The sequence below is a fragment of the Oculina patagonica genome, chromosome 2 (genome assembly GCF_052425735.1).
Source record: "Oculina patagonica isolate OP01 chromosome 2, crgOcupat, whole genome shotgun sequence".
NCBI classification, from domain to species: Eukaryota; Metazoa; Cnidaria; class Anthozoa; order Scleractinia; family Oculinidae; genus Oculina; species Oculina patagonica.
Window position 1 is genome coordinate 28,135,790 of NC_135759.1, and position 18,924 is coordinate 28,154,713.

General features: G+C 42.1%; 1 protein-coding gene and 1 pseudogene across 1 annotated transcript; one reads left to right on the forward strand and one right to left on the reverse strand.

Moving 5' to 3' along the window:
- Positions 1-231: 231 nt before the first annotated feature.
- LOC144641929 (uncharacterized) lies at positions 232-17,980 on the reverse strand. The gene is made up of 21 exons (XM_078500947.1): positions 17,865-17,980; positions 16,945-16,982; positions 15,041-15,291; positions 14,542-14,607; positions 14,346-14,464; positions 13,124-13,318; positions 12,382-12,592; positions 11,572-11,894; positions 10,625-10,838; positions 10,508-10,531; positions 9,868-10,192; positions 9,017-9,370; positions 8,743-8,772; positions 6,363-6,552; positions 5,748-5,933; positions 5,050-5,128; positions 4,664-4,788; positions 3,952-4,104; positions 2,947-3,118; positions 2,153-2,352; positions 232-1,735 (listed from the first exon to the last, which is right to left on the reverse strand). Coding segments are annotated over exons 2-21 (3,447 nt in total). The 5' UTR covers positions 16,947-16,982; positions 17,865-17,980; the 3' UTR covers positions 232-1,507.
- On the forward strand, positions 6,637-8,731 carry LOC144638484 (uncharacterized; annotated as a pseudogene).
- Positions 17,981-18,924: the final 944 nt, after the last annotated feature.

An 18,924-nucleotide genomic window follows, 5' to 3' on the forward strand; every position in this document is an offset into this window, starting at 1 on the left:
TTATAGACACTACAAGAAAACCAGTAAGGTAAATTTGGGAGAATTTCAAAATTGAGCATTAAATGGTTCCAATTTAATACAGTATAAAAATAGCAAAAGATAAAATGATAAGACAGACTGCTAATTTTAATGTAATGATAAATTCATTTAATTGTTTATTGATTTATTTTTAACTTAACTTGAAATAACAGGGATACTTTTTTAAATTCACCTGACTACAATTTTAACCCCACTCAAATCGAGTAGATATTACTCGACAAAGGAACTAATAAACCTTACTGAGCCAGACATAAAGAACCAAGCCAAGGTTTGCCGTTGATGCACCGCTTAGTAGACTGTTCTCAGTCCTTATTTTTCTGTGAAGTAGTAGAGATCGATCGTTGAGTTCGATGGGCCGCCATCTTGGTTTCTGAACGCGAGCGAAAACTGGGGAATATCCACGAGCTTTTTGCACTCTCTCCAGTTTTCGCTCCAATCAGGAACCAAGATGGCGACCCGTCGAACTCCACGATGGATCTCTACGACTTCACGGAAAAATAGGGGACTGTGAACAGTCTAGCACCCTACCACAGGATTTTTTTTTAATTAAATGCTGCAAGTGCTTCACGGTTACAATTAACGTAGTTAGAATACGTCGTGTTCACTAGTAATATCACCGAGAAAAAAGATACCGTAAATAAACAAAAATAAATAAATAGGAATTTGCAATGGCATATCCACAGAGTAACTCTTCATCCCTTGTCTCCACATTGAATTAAAATTTAGAAGTGTTGGTTTAAGACAAATTCAGAAAATTGCTTTAAACGCAAAACGGTTAACTACAAAAATTTTTCCCTTTGGAAAGTGATTTATTTCCATTATCAGCAAACACTAGGCATGAATAGATTGTGCTAGTAAATTCAGGAAAAGTTGCTTCACAATATACCCAAAAGTTGCTCTAAAGTTGCTCAAATATCAAAAAGTTGCCACCAAAATTTAGAAAAGTTGCTTGCTCCCAGCGGTCCTTGGCCATCTCAATGGGGTCAATGTCTGAATTATTTCCATTTTCCTCCTCTGAAATTTCATCTGATTGCGATGTCATAAGTGACTCGAACTTCAGCAAATACCAAATACCAAGATGGCCGGCGGCAGGCTCTATGTTGCAGCGAATAACCGCTGGATTTAAGCGCCCGTTACATAGATAGCTGCTGTCCAGATTTCGTGGGCGTAAAGCAAGTGGGTTTTTTTTTTGTCATTTTATTGTATATCCTTAGTTTTAATAAAATCAGTTTTGATAAAACCAGTTTAAATAAAAATGAAACGACCTTTTATGGTTTGGATCGGTTTTATATCAACAGATCAATTTGTTGCTCAAACGTTGCCAAGGAAAGTTGCCCTAGGTTGCTGGTACTACAAAAAGTTGCTCAAAACGCTAAAAGTTGCTCAAAAGTTGCCGAGCACAATCTATTGATGCATAGCAAACACACAAAATGAAGTCACTAAACTGATCCACGACCATGAAATTAATTTAGACACTCTTCTTAATTTCTTTCCCTCTGCAAATCGCACGCCCTAACTTTTTGATCTCATTCAGAAGTTTCTCCTCGAATTCTTTTGCTTCTTCTCTTCTCTTGTTTTCCAAGGCCATCATTTCTTCTCTCAAGGCGTCGAGATTCTCTTGTACATCATCAAGGTCCCTCGTTAAGTGTTGGACGGCTGCCGGAGACTGGGCCTGACTGCTATCACGCGGGCACATCTAAATTGAGAGCATAAATTAGTCAGGCTTATTAATCTAGTTAGCCAGCCTAAACATGTATGTAATAATGTATATTATATAGTTTATTCACGTGGGCGTGTTTTTCGTTTAAAAAAGCTTTCTCCAACAACCCACTTAATTGGGTTAATAAAACCCACTTAATAATGACTCAATTGCTTATTTTTACTCTGACGTTTTTATATTTACCATGTTTGATCTGCGTCTACAAAGGTTCATCACCGAGTATGTGCGCAGTGATTTACTTAAGAGTAAGCTGGGGAGTGCGGGTTTGAACTCCATCCCAGGGAGGGTGGGAAAAGCAACACTCCTAGCCGCTTAATGCCACAACAAATTGCAGGCTTTTTTTCGGTTAAAACGGATCAGATCACACAATAAATGAGTGGCAAGTTGGGGCACCTTTGCGAGGACACGAATTCCGTTGTAGCCCATTGCAACGAAAGGAAAGAGTTCCGTTTGTCCAGCGGTGTACTTCATATAAGCACGCTCAACCACTTGGCTATTCTTGAAAAATACAATGGGAATCGTGCCATTTTTTGCCTCGTCAAACTGAACTTCACAGGCCATGACATCACCACGGTAGGCCATACATGTAGCGTCTGAAAAAAATAATCGAATATTGTTTAGAAATGTGGTCGGTAAAGGGGCACCTGCATACATTGCCTATTTACCTACGTTACGCTCGTTTGTTTGTGGTTGTGTAAAAGTTTCAAGCTGCGTACGTTCAATAAGTTTGTTGTTTTAAGAAAGAAATAGAATCGCATTAAGTCTCCGCAGAACATTAATGCGAGTAAGCTAAGCATATCATGGGGAGCAGGAATGGCGTAGCGGTGAGAGAGCTCGCCTCCCGCAATGTGACCAGGTTTCGATTCCGGCCCGGCGCCATATGTTGGTTGAGTTTGTTGTTGGTTCTCGCCTTGCTCCGAGGGTTTTCTCCAGGTTCTCCAGTTTTCCTCCCTCCACAAAAACCAACATTTCTTAATTCCAATTCGACCTGGATGGAGGACCCGCATGAAAACCAGCTAGAGCTGATGTGGCTTCCTCTCAAAATATAGTAATTTATATAACTTACGCCCCGGAGAAAGAAGGGCAGCAATTGGGTACGAAAGCAAACCGAAACAGGCAAAAAGCAAATGAACTCATACATGCATATAAGAGACATGCATCGACGGCATAACGGGTCATTAGCTTACCTCTAGTAACTTCTTTACCCGATTTACGGTGGCGCGGTTCAAATATTTTTCCATCGTCTGCATGGTACCCGACAGTTCCTTCTATCCAGCCAGGCATGAAATGACAGTTGTAGCCCTTGTACACAACACCCACCCCTACAATTCGCCTCTCACCGCTCTCTTGAATTAGTACCTGGAAAACGAAAGCGTTCGCGAGTCGCTCTAAGGAAAATGGTCAAAACTATTGTACTCAGACAGGACCCACCACTCTACAAAAAAGACAGGTGGTCTGTTCATGTATCCCCCTCCCCCACCTAAAAAAGGTTTCTTGTTTTTATAGCCCCCACCCTATCAGGAGTAGAGACTAAGAAAAAGATGTTAGTCTTCGTTGAATTAAGTTCGCCATTTAACTTGACAAGCGAATTTCTTTAAGTTCGGCCAACCCAACTGTGTGTTAAGTTCCGCTTATGAAAGTAAGGTGTTGTTAATGTTAATTTGGCGACAGAACATAGGGAGAGTATTCCAAACATACATGTCTTGACAAGCCGTGTTCGGACACCTATTATCCTTCACAATTTTTGCTTTAAGGAACAGAGCTAAAAGAGCTGGTAGATATAAAAGCATTATTATAATGCTTTATATCCTATATTAGTTTCTTCAATAACTGTAGTGATTAAAGTACGCCGAACTGTTAGGTTACTTTGACCGTTTCACGATTTTTCCCGGCTTCTTTTCATATATACACAAATACGCTTTATTGAGGCTCCCTTATATAGGGTATTCTGCCACATTGAAAATATCAATTTATAAAAATCGACCAAGGGTTAACGCTCCAATATTCAGTTACTTTTCCCAGTCAGTCTCAAGATCTAGGAATCTGTTGACTGTGTTACTTCTAAAATGTTCTTGTCTTGAGTAGAAGTTTCGATTCTAGGCGGTTAAACCGAGCAAACATGGCCACTCACTCCGTGTTGCGCTGACAGAATTTGCTAACTAGTGTCTAGGCCAAACACAACAGTTTCTCACCTCAAACCTGGGCATTTCTCGAGTAAAAGGTGTCAAACACTGAGCACCATGGTGTTCCCGGAAATCATTCCTCATTTTACAGATATGGCAAGATGTTGGTCCCTCATACGTCAGCAGGCTACCTTCGATACCAATCCCCAGCGACTGCCATGCCTGAAACGAAACAACCGACACAAAATTAGGAAAACAAAGTACCTGTACTTGGCATCGAGATGGAATAAATCCTGAAAGTAAGGAGGGAATGACAATTTCCAAATAATGCCTCTACCGATTCTGCAAAAACGGCTCCTCATAAAGTGACGACCATGAAATTAAAAGGCGTCAAAAGGGAATATTGAATTTACTTTACGTTTTTTTTATGCATCAGAAAAGAAACAATGTCTTAAAAATCATCTTCAACATGAATCCTTTAAAAAAAATAGCTTAATCTCCCATAGGAAGGGGGGAATATAGTGATCTCTTAACAACAGAACAGTGGTTTCAGAATAGAGCCTTTCTTGCAGAAAGATCAATCAACTATTTTCTGCGGGAACGTTTTTCAAAACAACAGAACTCCAAGAAAAAGAAATTTTCCGAACTCTAATGCGCTTTCAATAGTAGAATTTGGCTAAATGTTCCTTTATTTATTCTTTTCTTAATGCGCATCTTGCTAAAGAAAAGACCAAGAGAGGTTCCAAGGTGTGGGGTAAATGTGTGGTTATTTTCAACTTACGTATGCTGCGGCGTTGAATGTTTCCTGTTCGTAGCCTTGTTGTGTAAACAATCGTCGGATAATCTGATTGGCCATCTGTCGGTTGCCGTCTGTTTCATGAAGCAGCTGGTCTATTTTTCGCTCATCTGAAGGCGAGATTAAATACAAGAGTGAAAGGATTCTTAGGCAGGATGACTTCTATCCCATGACTACTCCAATCGCTGGTTACCTACCACCCCTCCACCCACCATCCAAGTATTTGACCAGGGTTTTTTTTACAGTTCGCCGCAGAGCTCAGTAGATTAAAAATGTCTCGAGCTTTCGTTTTACGTCAGTTTAAATGTTACGGCTTACCCGATCGGCTTTGACGCATAAATAAGCTGTTGAAATGTTGTTGTATTTCCTACCTGTGCACGGAAATGAATAACCATATGTTGCGAAGTAAGTTCTCTGGAGTTTCAACACCAGTTGATCCAACGCCGCATCCTGCTCAAAACAAAAATAAATCAGAAACGAGTATCGGTCTGTATAAAGTCAATACAAAATAGTTCCGATTTGCCAATTGCGGAACTACGGTCTACTACACGTAAGTCACTGCCACGGCTCCTAATTTTGACACCTATCGAGTAACTGATAAGACCATCACAACTCTTTCATGCACCTGAGGAACTTCAGATAGGAGTACGAGTACGAAATTGATTACGTGTATGACTTTTTAAACCTAGTACTTAAGCATTCTATTATCACATTTCATACCAATCTTGTACCCGATAGTCTTCTTTTCTACTGGTCAGCAACAGCGGAGTGAGGGGTCTGGAAACGTAACTGGATTGAAATTCGAAAGTCGTACTCGTACTCCGATCTGAAGGTCCCTTATGAAATCCATCGAAAGCCCGCTAAGGCTCTCAAAATTGACTCTCCTGGACGATTGTTCTTCCTGCTAAAAATTCATGTTTGCGTAGGCTTTGAAATTGGAAACATCTAAACGTTGTTTACTTTCTAAGCGCGGCAAAATCCCCGCAAATTAAAACAAGACCATTTTGGACGACAATGACCCCAAAAAGTTTGCGTCATATACTTTAAAAGCGGGAAAAAAGCAGCATACCCTTCCTTCCTCGTCCACTCCAGGTTTTTCGAAGAACTTTCTTTTGAAGAAACACCGTTGGCACAATTTGGATAGAGCGACAATCGGGATGCTTATGAGATTGAAAGGAATTGGAACCGGATGGCACGCACTGTAGGTGTTGATTGTCACTGCCTTCTTAAATGACCACTCTCTTAAGGAATTATTCTGTCAAAAAACAAGAAAATATCCCTGCATTAAGACAAAAAATAAGAAAATTATAGAAATCAAATTGAATTCCAGCCATGCCCACAAAACGTCAGTTTGGTACCAATTGGAGTTTCTAACTCGATGGCCCTTTACCCCACGGTCGGACGACAATAACAAAACACTAAAAGCAAATGGACGATCTCAATATCTTTGTACAAGGAAGCATTTCCCGTTTCCTCCTTATGGGACAAAGGCATGTTATAAAGGTAAGGACGTGTTAAAAAATGACAGAAAATGTTGGTGACTCTTTAATGGTGCTGTCACAAACGACATTTTGGACCTTTTTGTGAATTCCGATGCGAAAAACATGTGTATAGAGGACCATTTCAGTTTGCACTTACAATAATTATGGAAAGACCGCATTAGAAAGATCACAAGACTTTTTACCTGGACCTGTTGATAGGTGTTGGACAGCAGCGCAATCAACATGTTAATAAGAAGAATAACTCCCAATACCAAGAACAAGGTGTACAGCAAATAGCCAAGGGCTGTAGACGAACTGTCATCTGATGTAAACATATTCCGTGAGCTCATTCCAAGCAATGACCATGCAAGATGCTCTGCTATTGTAAACCAACTGCAGAGGAAATAAACAATCGTACAATGCAATCCTAGTATATAACGAGCTTACGTATGTATAACCAACAAGGATGGAAAGTACATGGGCGAAGGAAAAAGAGGAGGCGGAACAGGAGGAGGAGCATTGCAGGAGGAGGAAGTGGAAGAGAAGAGACAGGTGGAGAAGGAGGAGCAGGAGGAAGAGCAGGAGAAGGAGAAGCAGGAGGAAGAACAGGAGAAGGAGGAGCAGGAGGAGGAGGTGAATAAAAAAGAGGAGCTGGAAGAGAAGCAGGAGGAGCAAGAGGAGGAACAGGAGCAGGAGGAGAAGGAGCAGGAGGACAGAGAGGTGGAGGAGGAACGGGAGCAGGAGGAGGAGGTGGAAGTGAGGAGGAGGAGCAGGAGGACAGACAGGTGGAGGAGGAACGGGAGCAGGAGGAGGAGGTGAAAGTGAGGAGAAGGAGCAGGAGGACAGACAGGTGGAGGAGGAACGGGAGAAGGAGGAGGAGGTGGAAGTGAGGAGAAGGAGCAGGAGGAGGAGGTGGAAGTGAGGAGGAGGAGAGGAGGAAGAAGGTGGAGGAGGAACGGGAGAGGAGGAGAAGGAGAGGAGGAAGAAGGTGGAGGAGGAAGGGAGAGGAGGAGGAGGGAAAGTGAGGAGAGGAGGGAGGAGGGGGGGGAGGAGGAGGAGGGAGAAGAAGGGGAGGAGGAAGGGAGAGGAGGAGGGAGAGGAGGAAGAGGGGAGGAGGAGGGAGAGGGGGGAGGGAGGAGGAGAAGGAGGGAGGAGGGGGAGGAGGGGGAGCAGGAGGAGGAGGTGGAAGGAGGAGGAGGAGCAGGAGGACAGACAGGTGGAGGAGGAACGGGAGAGGAGGAGAAGGAGAGGAGGACAGACAGGTGGAGGAGGAACGGGAGCAGGAGGAGGAGGTGAAGTGGGGAAGGGGAGGAGGGGAGGAGGAGGAGGAGAGGAGGAAGAAGGGGAGGAGGAAGGGAGAGGAGGAGAAGGAGCAGGAGGACAGACAGGTGGAGGAGAAACGGGAGCAGGAGGAGGAGGTGAAAGTGAGGAGAAGGAGCAGGAGGAGGAGGTGGAAGTAAGGAGGAGGAGCAGGAGGACAGACAGGTGGAGGAGGAACGGGAGCAGGAGGAGAAGGAGCAGGAGGACAGACAGGTGGAGGAGGAACGGGAGCAGGAGGAGGAGGTGAAAGTGAGGAGAAGGAGCAGGAGGACAGACAGGTGGAGGAGGAACGGGAGCAGGAGGAGGAGGTGGAAGTGAGGAGGAGGAGCAGGAGGACAGACAGGTGGAGGAGGAACGGGAGCAGGAGGAGGAGGGGGAAGGGAGGAGGAGGAGCAGGAGGACAGACAGGTGGAGGAGGAACGGGAGCAGGAGGAGGAGGTGGAAGTAAGGAGGAGGAGCAGGAGGAGAAGGAGCAGGAGGACAGACAGGTGGAGGAGGAACGGGAGCAGGAGGAGGAGGTGAAAGTGAGGAGAAGGAGCAGGAGGACAGACAGGTGGAGGAGGAACGGGAGCAGGAGGAGGAGGTGGTAGTGAGGAGGAGCAGGAGGACAGACAGGTGGAGGAGGAACGGGAGCAGTAGGAGGAGGTGGAAGTGAGGAGGAGGAGAAGGAGCAGGAGGAGAGACAGGTGGAGGAGGAACGGGAGCAGGAGGAGGAGGTGGAAGTGAGGAGGAGGAGGAGGAGGAGGAGGAGGAGGAGGAGGAGGAGGAGGAGGAGGAGGAGGAGGAGGAGGAGGAGAGACAGGTGGAGGAGGAACGGGACCAGGAGGAGGAGGTGGAAGTGAGGAGGAGGAGGTGGAAGATGAACAGGAGCAGGAGAAGGTGCAGGGGAAGGAAGAGGAGGAGGAAAAGGAGAAGGAGCAGGGGCAGGAGAAGGAGGGGGAGGCGGAGGAGGAGGTAGAGAAGCAGGAAGAGGAGCAGGGGGAGGAGCAGAAGCAGGAGGAGGCGCAGGAGGGAGAGGAGAAGGATGGGGGTCAGGAAGAGGAGGGGAAGAGTTGGAGAAGCAGGAAGAAAAGGAGAGGAGGAGGAGCAGGAGGGAAAGAAGCAGGAGAAGGATGAGGAGGAGGAACAGGAGAAGGAGGACGAGGACGAGGAACAGGAGGAGGAGGAGTAGGGGGAGTAGAAGCAGGAGCAGGAGGAGGAGCAGGAGGAACAGGAGCAGGAGCAGGATGAACAGGAGCAAGAGCAGATGTAAAATAAACATACCAGGAAAAGCTGTCTCTCTCTTCACATTCCCTGCAAGAAAAGAATTTTTAAAATTTTAATAGTGTGGGATAACAGGAACGACGTTTAAGTAGATAAACACTGAGTTATCATCATCGTCTCTCACACTCACATTTACATTTGTATGCACTCTAATCTCTGCCAGAACTAACCAATATTCAAATCATGGTCATATGAACACAACATAGACAGACAACATCTGCGTTTGATGAACTTGAAAATAAAAATACATAAAAATTAGTTTGACTGTACTTACCGATGTTCAGCAGAACCATTAATGGAGCCAAACGATTTTTCCACAACAAATATCTTAGTCATCGCCAATGAGAACCCCAGAATTGTTGCAATAAATAACCAGAATATTGCCCTCAGATCTTTCAAAATGACGAATACGGCAATTTGTATGGCGCCCATTCCCCGGGAAACTTCCATCACGTGACCAAAGGCTCGCAGTGTCAGGAGCAAGGCAATGATGCCGTACAAATAGCCAGCGACAGCCAGGGGTCTGTTGCCAGACACTTCAGTGGATGTTCCCCATGTGATTATGCGCAGATTGAATGTGATGACGTAGATAAAGACAATGATCAAGTCGAACATATTCCAGCGATCACTGAAATAAACAGGTAAAGTTTTATTCAAAATTTTCAAGGTTCTCTCAACAGGGGTCAAATCCATGACCTGCTGACCAGTGTGTGGATCCCAGTGGAGGTCCACAGGTTTGACTTCTGTTAAGAGCACTTTATACCAAGTAGTGTACTTTATACCAAGTGGCTCATCCTCGGTGTAAAAACTGTCCTGTAAAACTCACCAGTGACGTGAAACCAAGAACGACCAAGACAACAAAGAACCTCAAAACAATATACAGCAGGAAAACAATAGGCAAAACAAAGAAAAAAGTTTTTTACACCGAGGTAAAGTATTCTGACCCCCCACCCCCTTGGAATTTCCAATGACCATATCCATGAGCTGGGATTCGACATGGTTTTGGATTTGAATCCCAACACCTCTCTGAAAATTCCAGAGGTTAACCATCCGTAGGAGGGGTATGGTATTTTCTGGAACAGAAATACTTGTAAATTAACTTTGTTCACCAGATGCAAAACATACCTGAAGTAGTTGGCAAATTTCCTCACCGCAACATTTTGACCAGATGGGTCAAGACCTGAACAATCTTCACTGGTAGCTCTGCGGCGGAGCGATCTGTATTCGCTTCTTACTGCTTTTCGCCCAGCCTTTACAGAGTTGGTGAACTGATTAACCTCTGTCACAATGCGTCCCAGAAAGAACGACAATATGGCATATTCTAGTTTACTGAAGGTGATAGTTGAAGGTTGGAGGCAAATGGCAAAGTGAAGGCCAAGGAGGACAACGGAGCTCAGTGTGTCGCGAAAAAAGAGGAAGTAAGGAGTTGTGAAGTAGTCCAGATATAGCTCTGAGGAGGAAATTGTGAATACACATAAGAAAGTAGCATTCACAGGAATAAGCTTCTACAAAATGGCGATAAATAACCTAAAGGTTACAATGATGGAAATGAATAACAAAAGATAAATTGAATATAAAATAAATCATACTTGCATGTCAACGAACTACGGACGATTTTCTCTTTTTCTCTTACAGTTAAGTCTGATGTACATTAACAAATAAAAATTTTCAAATGTCATGTCAGTCTCGGTCCTTGCGAAAGGGGAGAAATGACCCCTTACATTGTATTTTATTAATTTGTCTGAAGTGTAGAAACATTTCTTACCATATACATCTTTTCCCTCCAAGGCTACAAAATAAACAAGCAAAAGCAAGAATCAGTTACAAGTCAAAATGGAATACATATAGTTGAGCTTTTGTGATTAATTCTTTCTTACTGTACCTTGTATAATAGCTGTTCCCAATGTCCTTGCCAGTTCAAATTCTTCGAAGTGAAGGGCATTTTCCCTTGTAATATTTTCCAGTTCGGATTGTTTAGCTCGTTCTCCAAATCCAACAATGACAAGTCGAACACCCATTTCCTTGATCTCCTCCATTTTTTCACGTACACTATCCACATTCACACCTCTCAGGTCATTGACAAACACTACAAGTACCTACAGCGAAAATGGTGCAGTCAGAACATAAATAGGTTATCTAGGTAAGTTATGGTAGTTATTTAGAATAACATATACGTACATTCTGTGCATGTAAGGAGGTAGGCAGGCACGCAAGCAGATAGGTAGGTAGATAGGTATTGGGTAAGGAGAAAGAATAAAGAAACGAGGAGAGGGAGGGGGAGGGGGGGACGGAAAAAGGAGGGGGGAGGGAGGCACGTAGGTAGTTTAAATAGGTAGGCAGTTAGGTGAGTAGGTATAGTTAGGTAGGAAGCTATAGGTAGGTAGGTAGTTAGGTGGGTAGGTAGGTAAGTAGGTAGTTAGGTGGGTAGGTAGGTAAGTAGGTAGTTAGGTGGGTAGGTAGGTAGGTAGGTGGGTAGGTATGTAAGTAGGCAGGCAGGCAGGCAGGCAGGCAGGGGCAGGCTGGCAGGCAGGAAGGCAAGTAGATAGGTAGGGGTAGGAGGTAGGTAGGTAGGTAGGTAAGTAGGTAGTTAAGTAGGTAGGTAGAGAAGACTTGAGAAGTTTCTCAGGAAGAGAAAGCATTTGAAACTTCATCAAGGTCTTAATCCAGAATCGACCTATTTTTAACAGAAGCAATCCCATTTCATACACGCAGTTTTTGTGTGTTTTAAGTACCTTCGATGATCATGTTTTGGACAAGTGGCCATTTGTGACCATTTACGTATACCCCCATGGTGGGGGTAAATGGCCAAAACATAAACCATCAACCTACCTTTACACTTTCAATGCGAACATATGGGCTTTTGAATGCATCCCAAGCTGCACAGAAGTCATCATAAAGCCCTGGGGAAGCTGCATTGGACTTTCTCATTTCATTTACTCTTTTAATCATTACAGCCTCGCTTGGGCAGTCTTCTTCAAAACTGATGTTAGTAGACGGATTGTGTTCTCCACTGTCTTCACGCAGAATGACGCAGTAGTTGGCAGCGTTGCAGCTGTATTGGTGGATTGTGTAACTGATTGTACTCTTAATCAGAGAGAATACTTCGTCTGTGACATCGCTGGACAGTGACATAACAAAACATACTTCTCTTTCTGTGAAATTGAATGAGAAACAAAATAAAATGTACTAGAGATGACACGATGTATAGTATTGTATAGCTAGGGTTATGTACAACGTAAACACTGTGGGTGTTTACATATGTTTGAGTTAAACTTTATTTCTGTTCATGAAACATTTTTGTCCTGTAGTTAGTTCCCAGTCCTATTCAGTTGTATTGATTGGTTGATCGCACGCAACAGAACCGTTCGACTGCTAGGCTAGTAAGTTAATATTTTAATTTATGTCTTATTTTATTTTTTCCACTCAGAGGGGATTATCAATCATCTTTTACAAAAATACCGTAACCATAAGAAGATCCCAAACCAGAAGATGGTCTGTAATTTGAATGTTACATGTTACGTTAGACTACATAACTTATAAGAATAATATCTTCCTCTAAACATTAATAGGTTTACAATACTGGCACATTTTAACTTTGCAAGCTCCTTAAATTACATTTATATCAAGGTTTTGGCACACCTGTTGCTTTCCTTGTGCGAACTTTTATCTGACGGATGATAAAGAAGAATGCCAAAAGGAAAGGGAACAAAATGTAATCAAACACACTCCAGAAATTAAGAAAGAGATATTTCCAGTAGCTGGAACTTGTCCAAGACCCTTTCCGCATGGAGGTGAAGAAACCGTACCACTTGGACTCAAGTAAGTTGTAAATCACAGGATGGGAAATAAACTACAGAAAAGTAAATCAAAACAATTGGCGTAAATTAACACAAAATTCAGGTCAGAATAAATTTTCTGTTTACAGCAGTGTACGGATGTTCTGTCAGAGAATAGACAACAGTGGAAGTACCAATCAGGTTTGCCGATCTCCAATAGAACACATGGTAAAGCTTGCTGTCCAGCCAAGTGGCTCATTAGGCCAGAGCTTATCCCGGTTTCAGTAGCATTAGACAGCTATGAGCATTACTACTTCCCCCTGGATGAGATGCTAGTCCATCACAGGGCTACCCCCAGCAGTAAATTTGCTGGTACATAGCTATTCATATACCTGGGTAGAGAGAGGCACTATAATTGCCCAAAAACATAACGCTGCACCCCGGCCAGGGCTTGAACTCAGACTGTTCAATCCAGAGTCCAGCGCACTAACCATAGGCCACTGCACCTCCCACAATAGAAGATATGTCAGTTTTTACTTATATGTAAAGTTAATAGTACAGACGTAAATAAAATTTTACTGCAGAACACATTTTTACATTAGTACCTTCTTCTGCTCTGTATCGATGGCTTTTTCCATAATGGCATCCAAACAGCTTCTGAATGTGCTCCTCGAGTCATGGTCTGATTTTAATGGATGTATTAAAGCAGCTGTGAACTCATCCACTGAATCGACTAACAGTTCAAGTTCATTTCTCTCAGCTCCACCACTGTCTGGTAGATCTTTGAGCTTTTTCTTCACCTGCATCAAAAGTTTAATTGTATACAATGAGATTATCAGTAAAATGTTAAGTTGGAGGTACAACGAGCAATGACTGAATACTGTACATCAAGCAATTGTCTACCATCAAGCTTTGAATTCGAGCACATTTATTAACACTACAATCTCCAAGTATTAAAATCATTTTGACTTTCTTTTAGACTTTGTTCGTTTGTTTTTACTCCTCTATAAAATTGGGCGACGGATATTAAATCGGACGGGGGTATATTTAGTAAATAAACCCCTTCAGACGGCTGGTATATTGGAGAATAATGCCCGAGGCTGAAAGATTGTCGAAAAATGAACAGTTGGCCGAGAAGCGAAGCTTCGAGGGCAACTGTGAAATTTTGAGGACAATCTTTCAGCCAAGGGCATTATCCTCCAATAAACCAGCAAGCCGGAAAGGGGTTTATTTATTTTATAACCATCCGATTAATTTCTACAACGCGCTTTATCGCCAGTAAATTTATTGGAAAAAACCAACGTAATATTAAAACCCAGCATAACTGTGGTTAAAACAAATGTAAGTTGATTGGTTTACGTGATTTTGAACTCTGTGATTTCAATAAAAGTTAGAATTGAATAAGTGATTTCATTCGTTTGTAGCCTGAGTATCAGGCTTTTCTAAAGGGGAAGGCCTGACACTCAGGTTAATTCGTTTGTTTTGTGCTTGCCTACAAAATCGGGCGACGGATATCAAATCGGACGGGGTATATTCGCTGAAACCCGTCGTCCAATTTTGTACCACGTGATGCGTTTTGTCCAATGAGAGCATGCATAAATTAATAGGTGGGTTATAATTTCTAATACCCGCCGTCCGATTTTGTACCACTCGTTGTGTTTTGTCCAATGAAAGCGCGCAGAAATCATAGAACCGGAAGTTTATAAATGCCAAGAACTATATGTCAAGAATTACTTTTTTGAACGTATGACCGAAAGTAATTAAGAAAAATCGAGGTGCAGTCATTTACATACCCGTAATAATTTCTACTTAAAGAAGAGATCTCACCTCAAAAGCCTTGAGCAGAGCATTAGTCTTGCAGCTTGTTAAAATTTTAGGAGTTACATTTTCCTTGATCTTGTCAAAGTGTTCCCCTTTCAAAGCTTTGTCAAGTTGTCTCTCTGTGACTAAGAACAAAAAGTGGCAAACATTTTGACTATCCATACATCATTTTCTTTGTCGCGAGTTAGTAAAGTTGACTCACCCTTCTTTTCTACTTCTTCTTGAGTTTTGCTGATCCATGAATGTTCTTCAAGTTCGTGGTCAGAATCTTGAAGAAAACAGACGCTGATCAGTATTGGAAAAACTTAAATTCCGACAAAGACAAGCAATTTTCTATTTCAATTCAATTTCCGACAGCGACGCGAAGTGCGTTAAAACAGCGACACGGAACCCCGATTGTATTAAAGAAGTTTTGGCCAACTTACAAGCTGAAGAAAACAGTGAATCGGAGAAAGAGTGCTAGTTGAAAACAAGATAGGAAAAATGATTTCAAGGACAGATAGTTACAGTTTTAATTCAGAAGAATTCACCACAAGGCCCAGTTAACCCAGGACATTCAAAATTTTTGTTGTTTTGTTGTATAAAATAGTCGCTTGTTTTAATTTCCCGCAATCTTTGTTTCGCGCGCATTAAATTTCGCGATTTTTTTTTTGAAATCGCCAAGATTAGTAAGTATAAGATATTCACTCAGGGGTACATACCAAACTCTTGCTGAAAGCTGCGTCGCTCAAATCGAGATTCGTCGGTAGACATAGGAAGATTGTTGCCACACTTGTCATTTTCCGCTGGATCGTTCGTTGGACTGGCGCCTCCATCCACTGAATCACGTGGTTCAGGGAGGAAAATATTTTCCTGCAACGGGAGCATGTCACTCGGACAGGCCTGCATATTGAGTTCTTCTTCAGTGGCAATGATCTCATGGCTTTGCCGGAACAATCCTGATATTCGATCCCTGTGGGTTTTGAAAAGATGACCTCATTCAGATTCAGCAGTGTAGCGTTAGGGCCGGAGCAGCGCGAAAAACCAGGGTCGGCCAGGGGGGTAAGTGGTATACCAGTATACCTAAAACCCATGTTCCCAGTATACCCAACATTTCCCGTCAAAATCATGCAAAATACCAAAATTTTGAATAACACAGTATACTTTATACCCATAAAAGGCACAATTTTAGGTAACAAATACAGTATACCCAGTTTAAAATGCCCATGTATACCATATACCAGAAACCCTGACCGACACTGAAAAACGGCGAGCAAAATCGCCATTTTTTCCGCTCGCGAACTTCGCGCTAATTCCGTTTCTCTCGCTGCTCTCCAACTAACCTAACGCCTGGAACAGGCTAGATACAGTGAAACTGGTAACAATAACCTTTCTTGAACGTCACGCATTATTCCTTCCAACGAACGTAAGGACTTATACTCCAAATGGCATTATGTTTCATCCGGTCGCCCGTTTTTACACTTCGATAACCCGCTTGGCAGGTGTAGAAAGGAATTTTTTTATATACCTGTGAGAGGGGATGAATAGATTCGCAGATGGACCGATTTGGCCTTAAAACGCACCCGGATTGCGCATTTTTGTGCGATACATTGAGCGGATTCGCGAACTTCGGTAATACACCGGATCGCGGATCAGCTGAGAATTTTTGCGCGGATTCCGGACTCTTTATGTCAGGAAGCTCTGATCGTAGATAATAAACGAAAATCGGATCACTTTGGTCCGTCTTCGTCGTTACGTTGGCACAATTGTCGCAAAACAAGCAATATAACGAAACTTCGTAAAAAATTGGCATTAAGAACAACATCTACTGTCCGTTGTAGTAAAACTGTACCATCCAAAGTTTGTTCAAGCTGGAAGTGCTCGGTCCGTACTGTAAGCCTGCTACCATCAAACTCACTCTTTCGGCCGTCCTAAAGCTTTCCCGAATATCAAACCGAAGGGATAATTCGTATGAAGATCGGCCGAAGAGTTTTATGATTTTCCAAACATTTCCGAAGATTCAGAAAAATTCCCACGGACATCCAAATAGGTGCTGTTACTTACCATATCCGGCAACAAAAAAAGTCTTCAGAAAAAGTAGTTGCGTGCGTAACGTAAACGTTTCGTGATATATGGTGGATTTCCACTGACGCGTAATTTTTTACGTGCGTGAAAAAAATTAGAGAAAATGTATGAAAGGCCTGCGAAAACGTGTACGCAAGCCGTTCATGCATTGTCTCTATTTTTTTTACGCACGTAAAAAATTACGCGTCAGTGGAAATCCACCAATATGGAATAAACAAGTTTTCAATCTCCAACCCCTGGTCTAAATGTCTTGGGACATCGTCATAATCTAGTTCTGAATGGAAGATTAGGAATTTATGATTTTCTAAAATGGCAGTTCCCCCTCCCTCTTCTCTCCATAACATTGCTGATTATGATAAAAAATGATTCGGCATGCGTGACGGACCAGAGGGGAGGAGCAGAAAAACGAGTTTATATATTTTGCCGCGTTGTTGCGTTAGTGTTCTAAGAAAATTGACCACGGTCGTAGCGTTGTTATTGCAACAAGGGAGATTATTCTAAAAAAACAATAAATTAAAAAAATTAGGAAGTTGACGCTTACATGTTCTTTGATCTACCACGTTATGTGTGTCAATCCGCCTTAAAAAAAAAGAATAAAAAATCATTAAAACGTGATCTTCTAAAGACTTCCAATTGCAAGACATTGTCAATGGAAGCAGTTCAATATTTCGAGATAAAAAGGGAACACCGATTTAATTGAATTTTACAAAAATAAGGCTATGCAACATTTAAAGCTGTAAAGCTAATATGTTTTTGACTAAACATTACGTGTTGTCGACATATCAGGTGAATCTTGCGACTCACAATTTTGAAAAGAAGAGACTTCCGGTCTGTCCAAAATCAATTTTATGCATCGAGAATTCCCCCCGGATCCCCCGGAAGTGCGGAAAGTGCGCTCGTGCCAGTCCTACTCGGCATCACACATTAAACGAAGGGCAGACCGCGCGTTTCATCGCCCATCCTTCTTCCGAACTGCTCGTAACCAAAAAATCATCGGACACTAAGATCTTCCTGTATGGTATGCAAGGCAGTCCAAACTTATGTACGCAGACAAGATTGTTAACACTGCCTCATGATAAAAGTCATTTAACAGCCGAACAAACACAAATATATTTAACAATATCTTGCCAAAAGTATGTTGATCTCTTTGTATATGAATTAAGCTTGAATATAAACGCACCAGCGGCTCTGTAAGTAAATTAAATTGAGATTTAGGTAGAAAAGACACGCCAATATTGGGTGCGGTCCTCGTTAGCTGAATCACACCTTAATTTTCGAAAATTCTACTCTTTTGAAAAATGCACCAGGTCGAAAAAGTTAGTTGTAAAATATATTCTGAGAAATTTTTAGCTCAAGTTTTACATAGTCTCTAAATAGCTCTCAATAATTGGTAACTAATCCTTGTGCAAAATCAATAAATGGTTGTCGTTAAAGTGTTAGAATGTAAGGGACTTCACTAACCTCAAATTTGTTTCTCCAACACTAGCTGTGTTTGTCAGCCTGGTAAAGAGAATGTCGCATCACCTTTAGGCCCTTTGATCCTATCGCTAAACCGCGGCTATTTGCAGAAGTTTGTGTGATTTCTGTTCAAGTTGCTCACTATCCCAGTGTTTGTTAAATGAATAAACTGAACTAAAAGCAATGATAAAGATGTGGACACCTTTGATAATTACATTACGAATTTGCAAAATAAAATATGCATTAAAGAGAAACGACTAATGAAACCATCTGTTCTCGGTGTGCAGTCTTTGTTTATGAGAATCTATTTAATTTGAAAAAGGTTGACGCTGAAAAAGAGCATGCTAAGAACGTAGAAGAGGGTACCAAAGGGGGGTTCGTGATCCCGTTTCACGCACAAGTTTTAACCAAATTCACGTGTCACGTATACTTGAAACAGCAGAATTCACGGATCACGTTTCTTTTCTAACTATTTTTCACGCGTCACAGTCTAATTTTTGCCCTATTTTCACGTGTCACGGACTAATTTTTGCCCTTTTCACGTGTCACGCATAAACCCTTTGCTTCCCTCGTAGAAATGCTTACCTGTGGGTAAGAGGTTTTTCATCTGTTTCCAGAGGGATAAATGCATGTTTTTTTAGTAGTAAACCTAAAAACTAAAGTCGCCACTTCACAATGACATCATCATGTATATTAATAATGGGGGTACTGCAAAATGAATGAGTCTGGAACATACTTCCGTACCACCTTGTTTTTCAAGTTGGGAAAAAAATAAAATATTTTAAGAAACTTTTAGGCTGAACCCTTTCAGTATAAAAACCATAATGGTAAATGTTAAGAGCCACCTCAAAAATAGGTTTTCTTGTAGACGAGAATACACTTATTGGCTCATAAGTGATATGGTAATTGCAGAATATTAACATTTGCTTCTACAGCGGGAAAGCAATTAAGTTTGTCAATAGTTTGTGTTTTTTAGAGACGTTTTCCTGGTGGGAGGCATTGTAATTTGGTTTAAGATTGACATTTTAATGGATCTAGCATTCAATTTTTCCAGTTTAAGTGC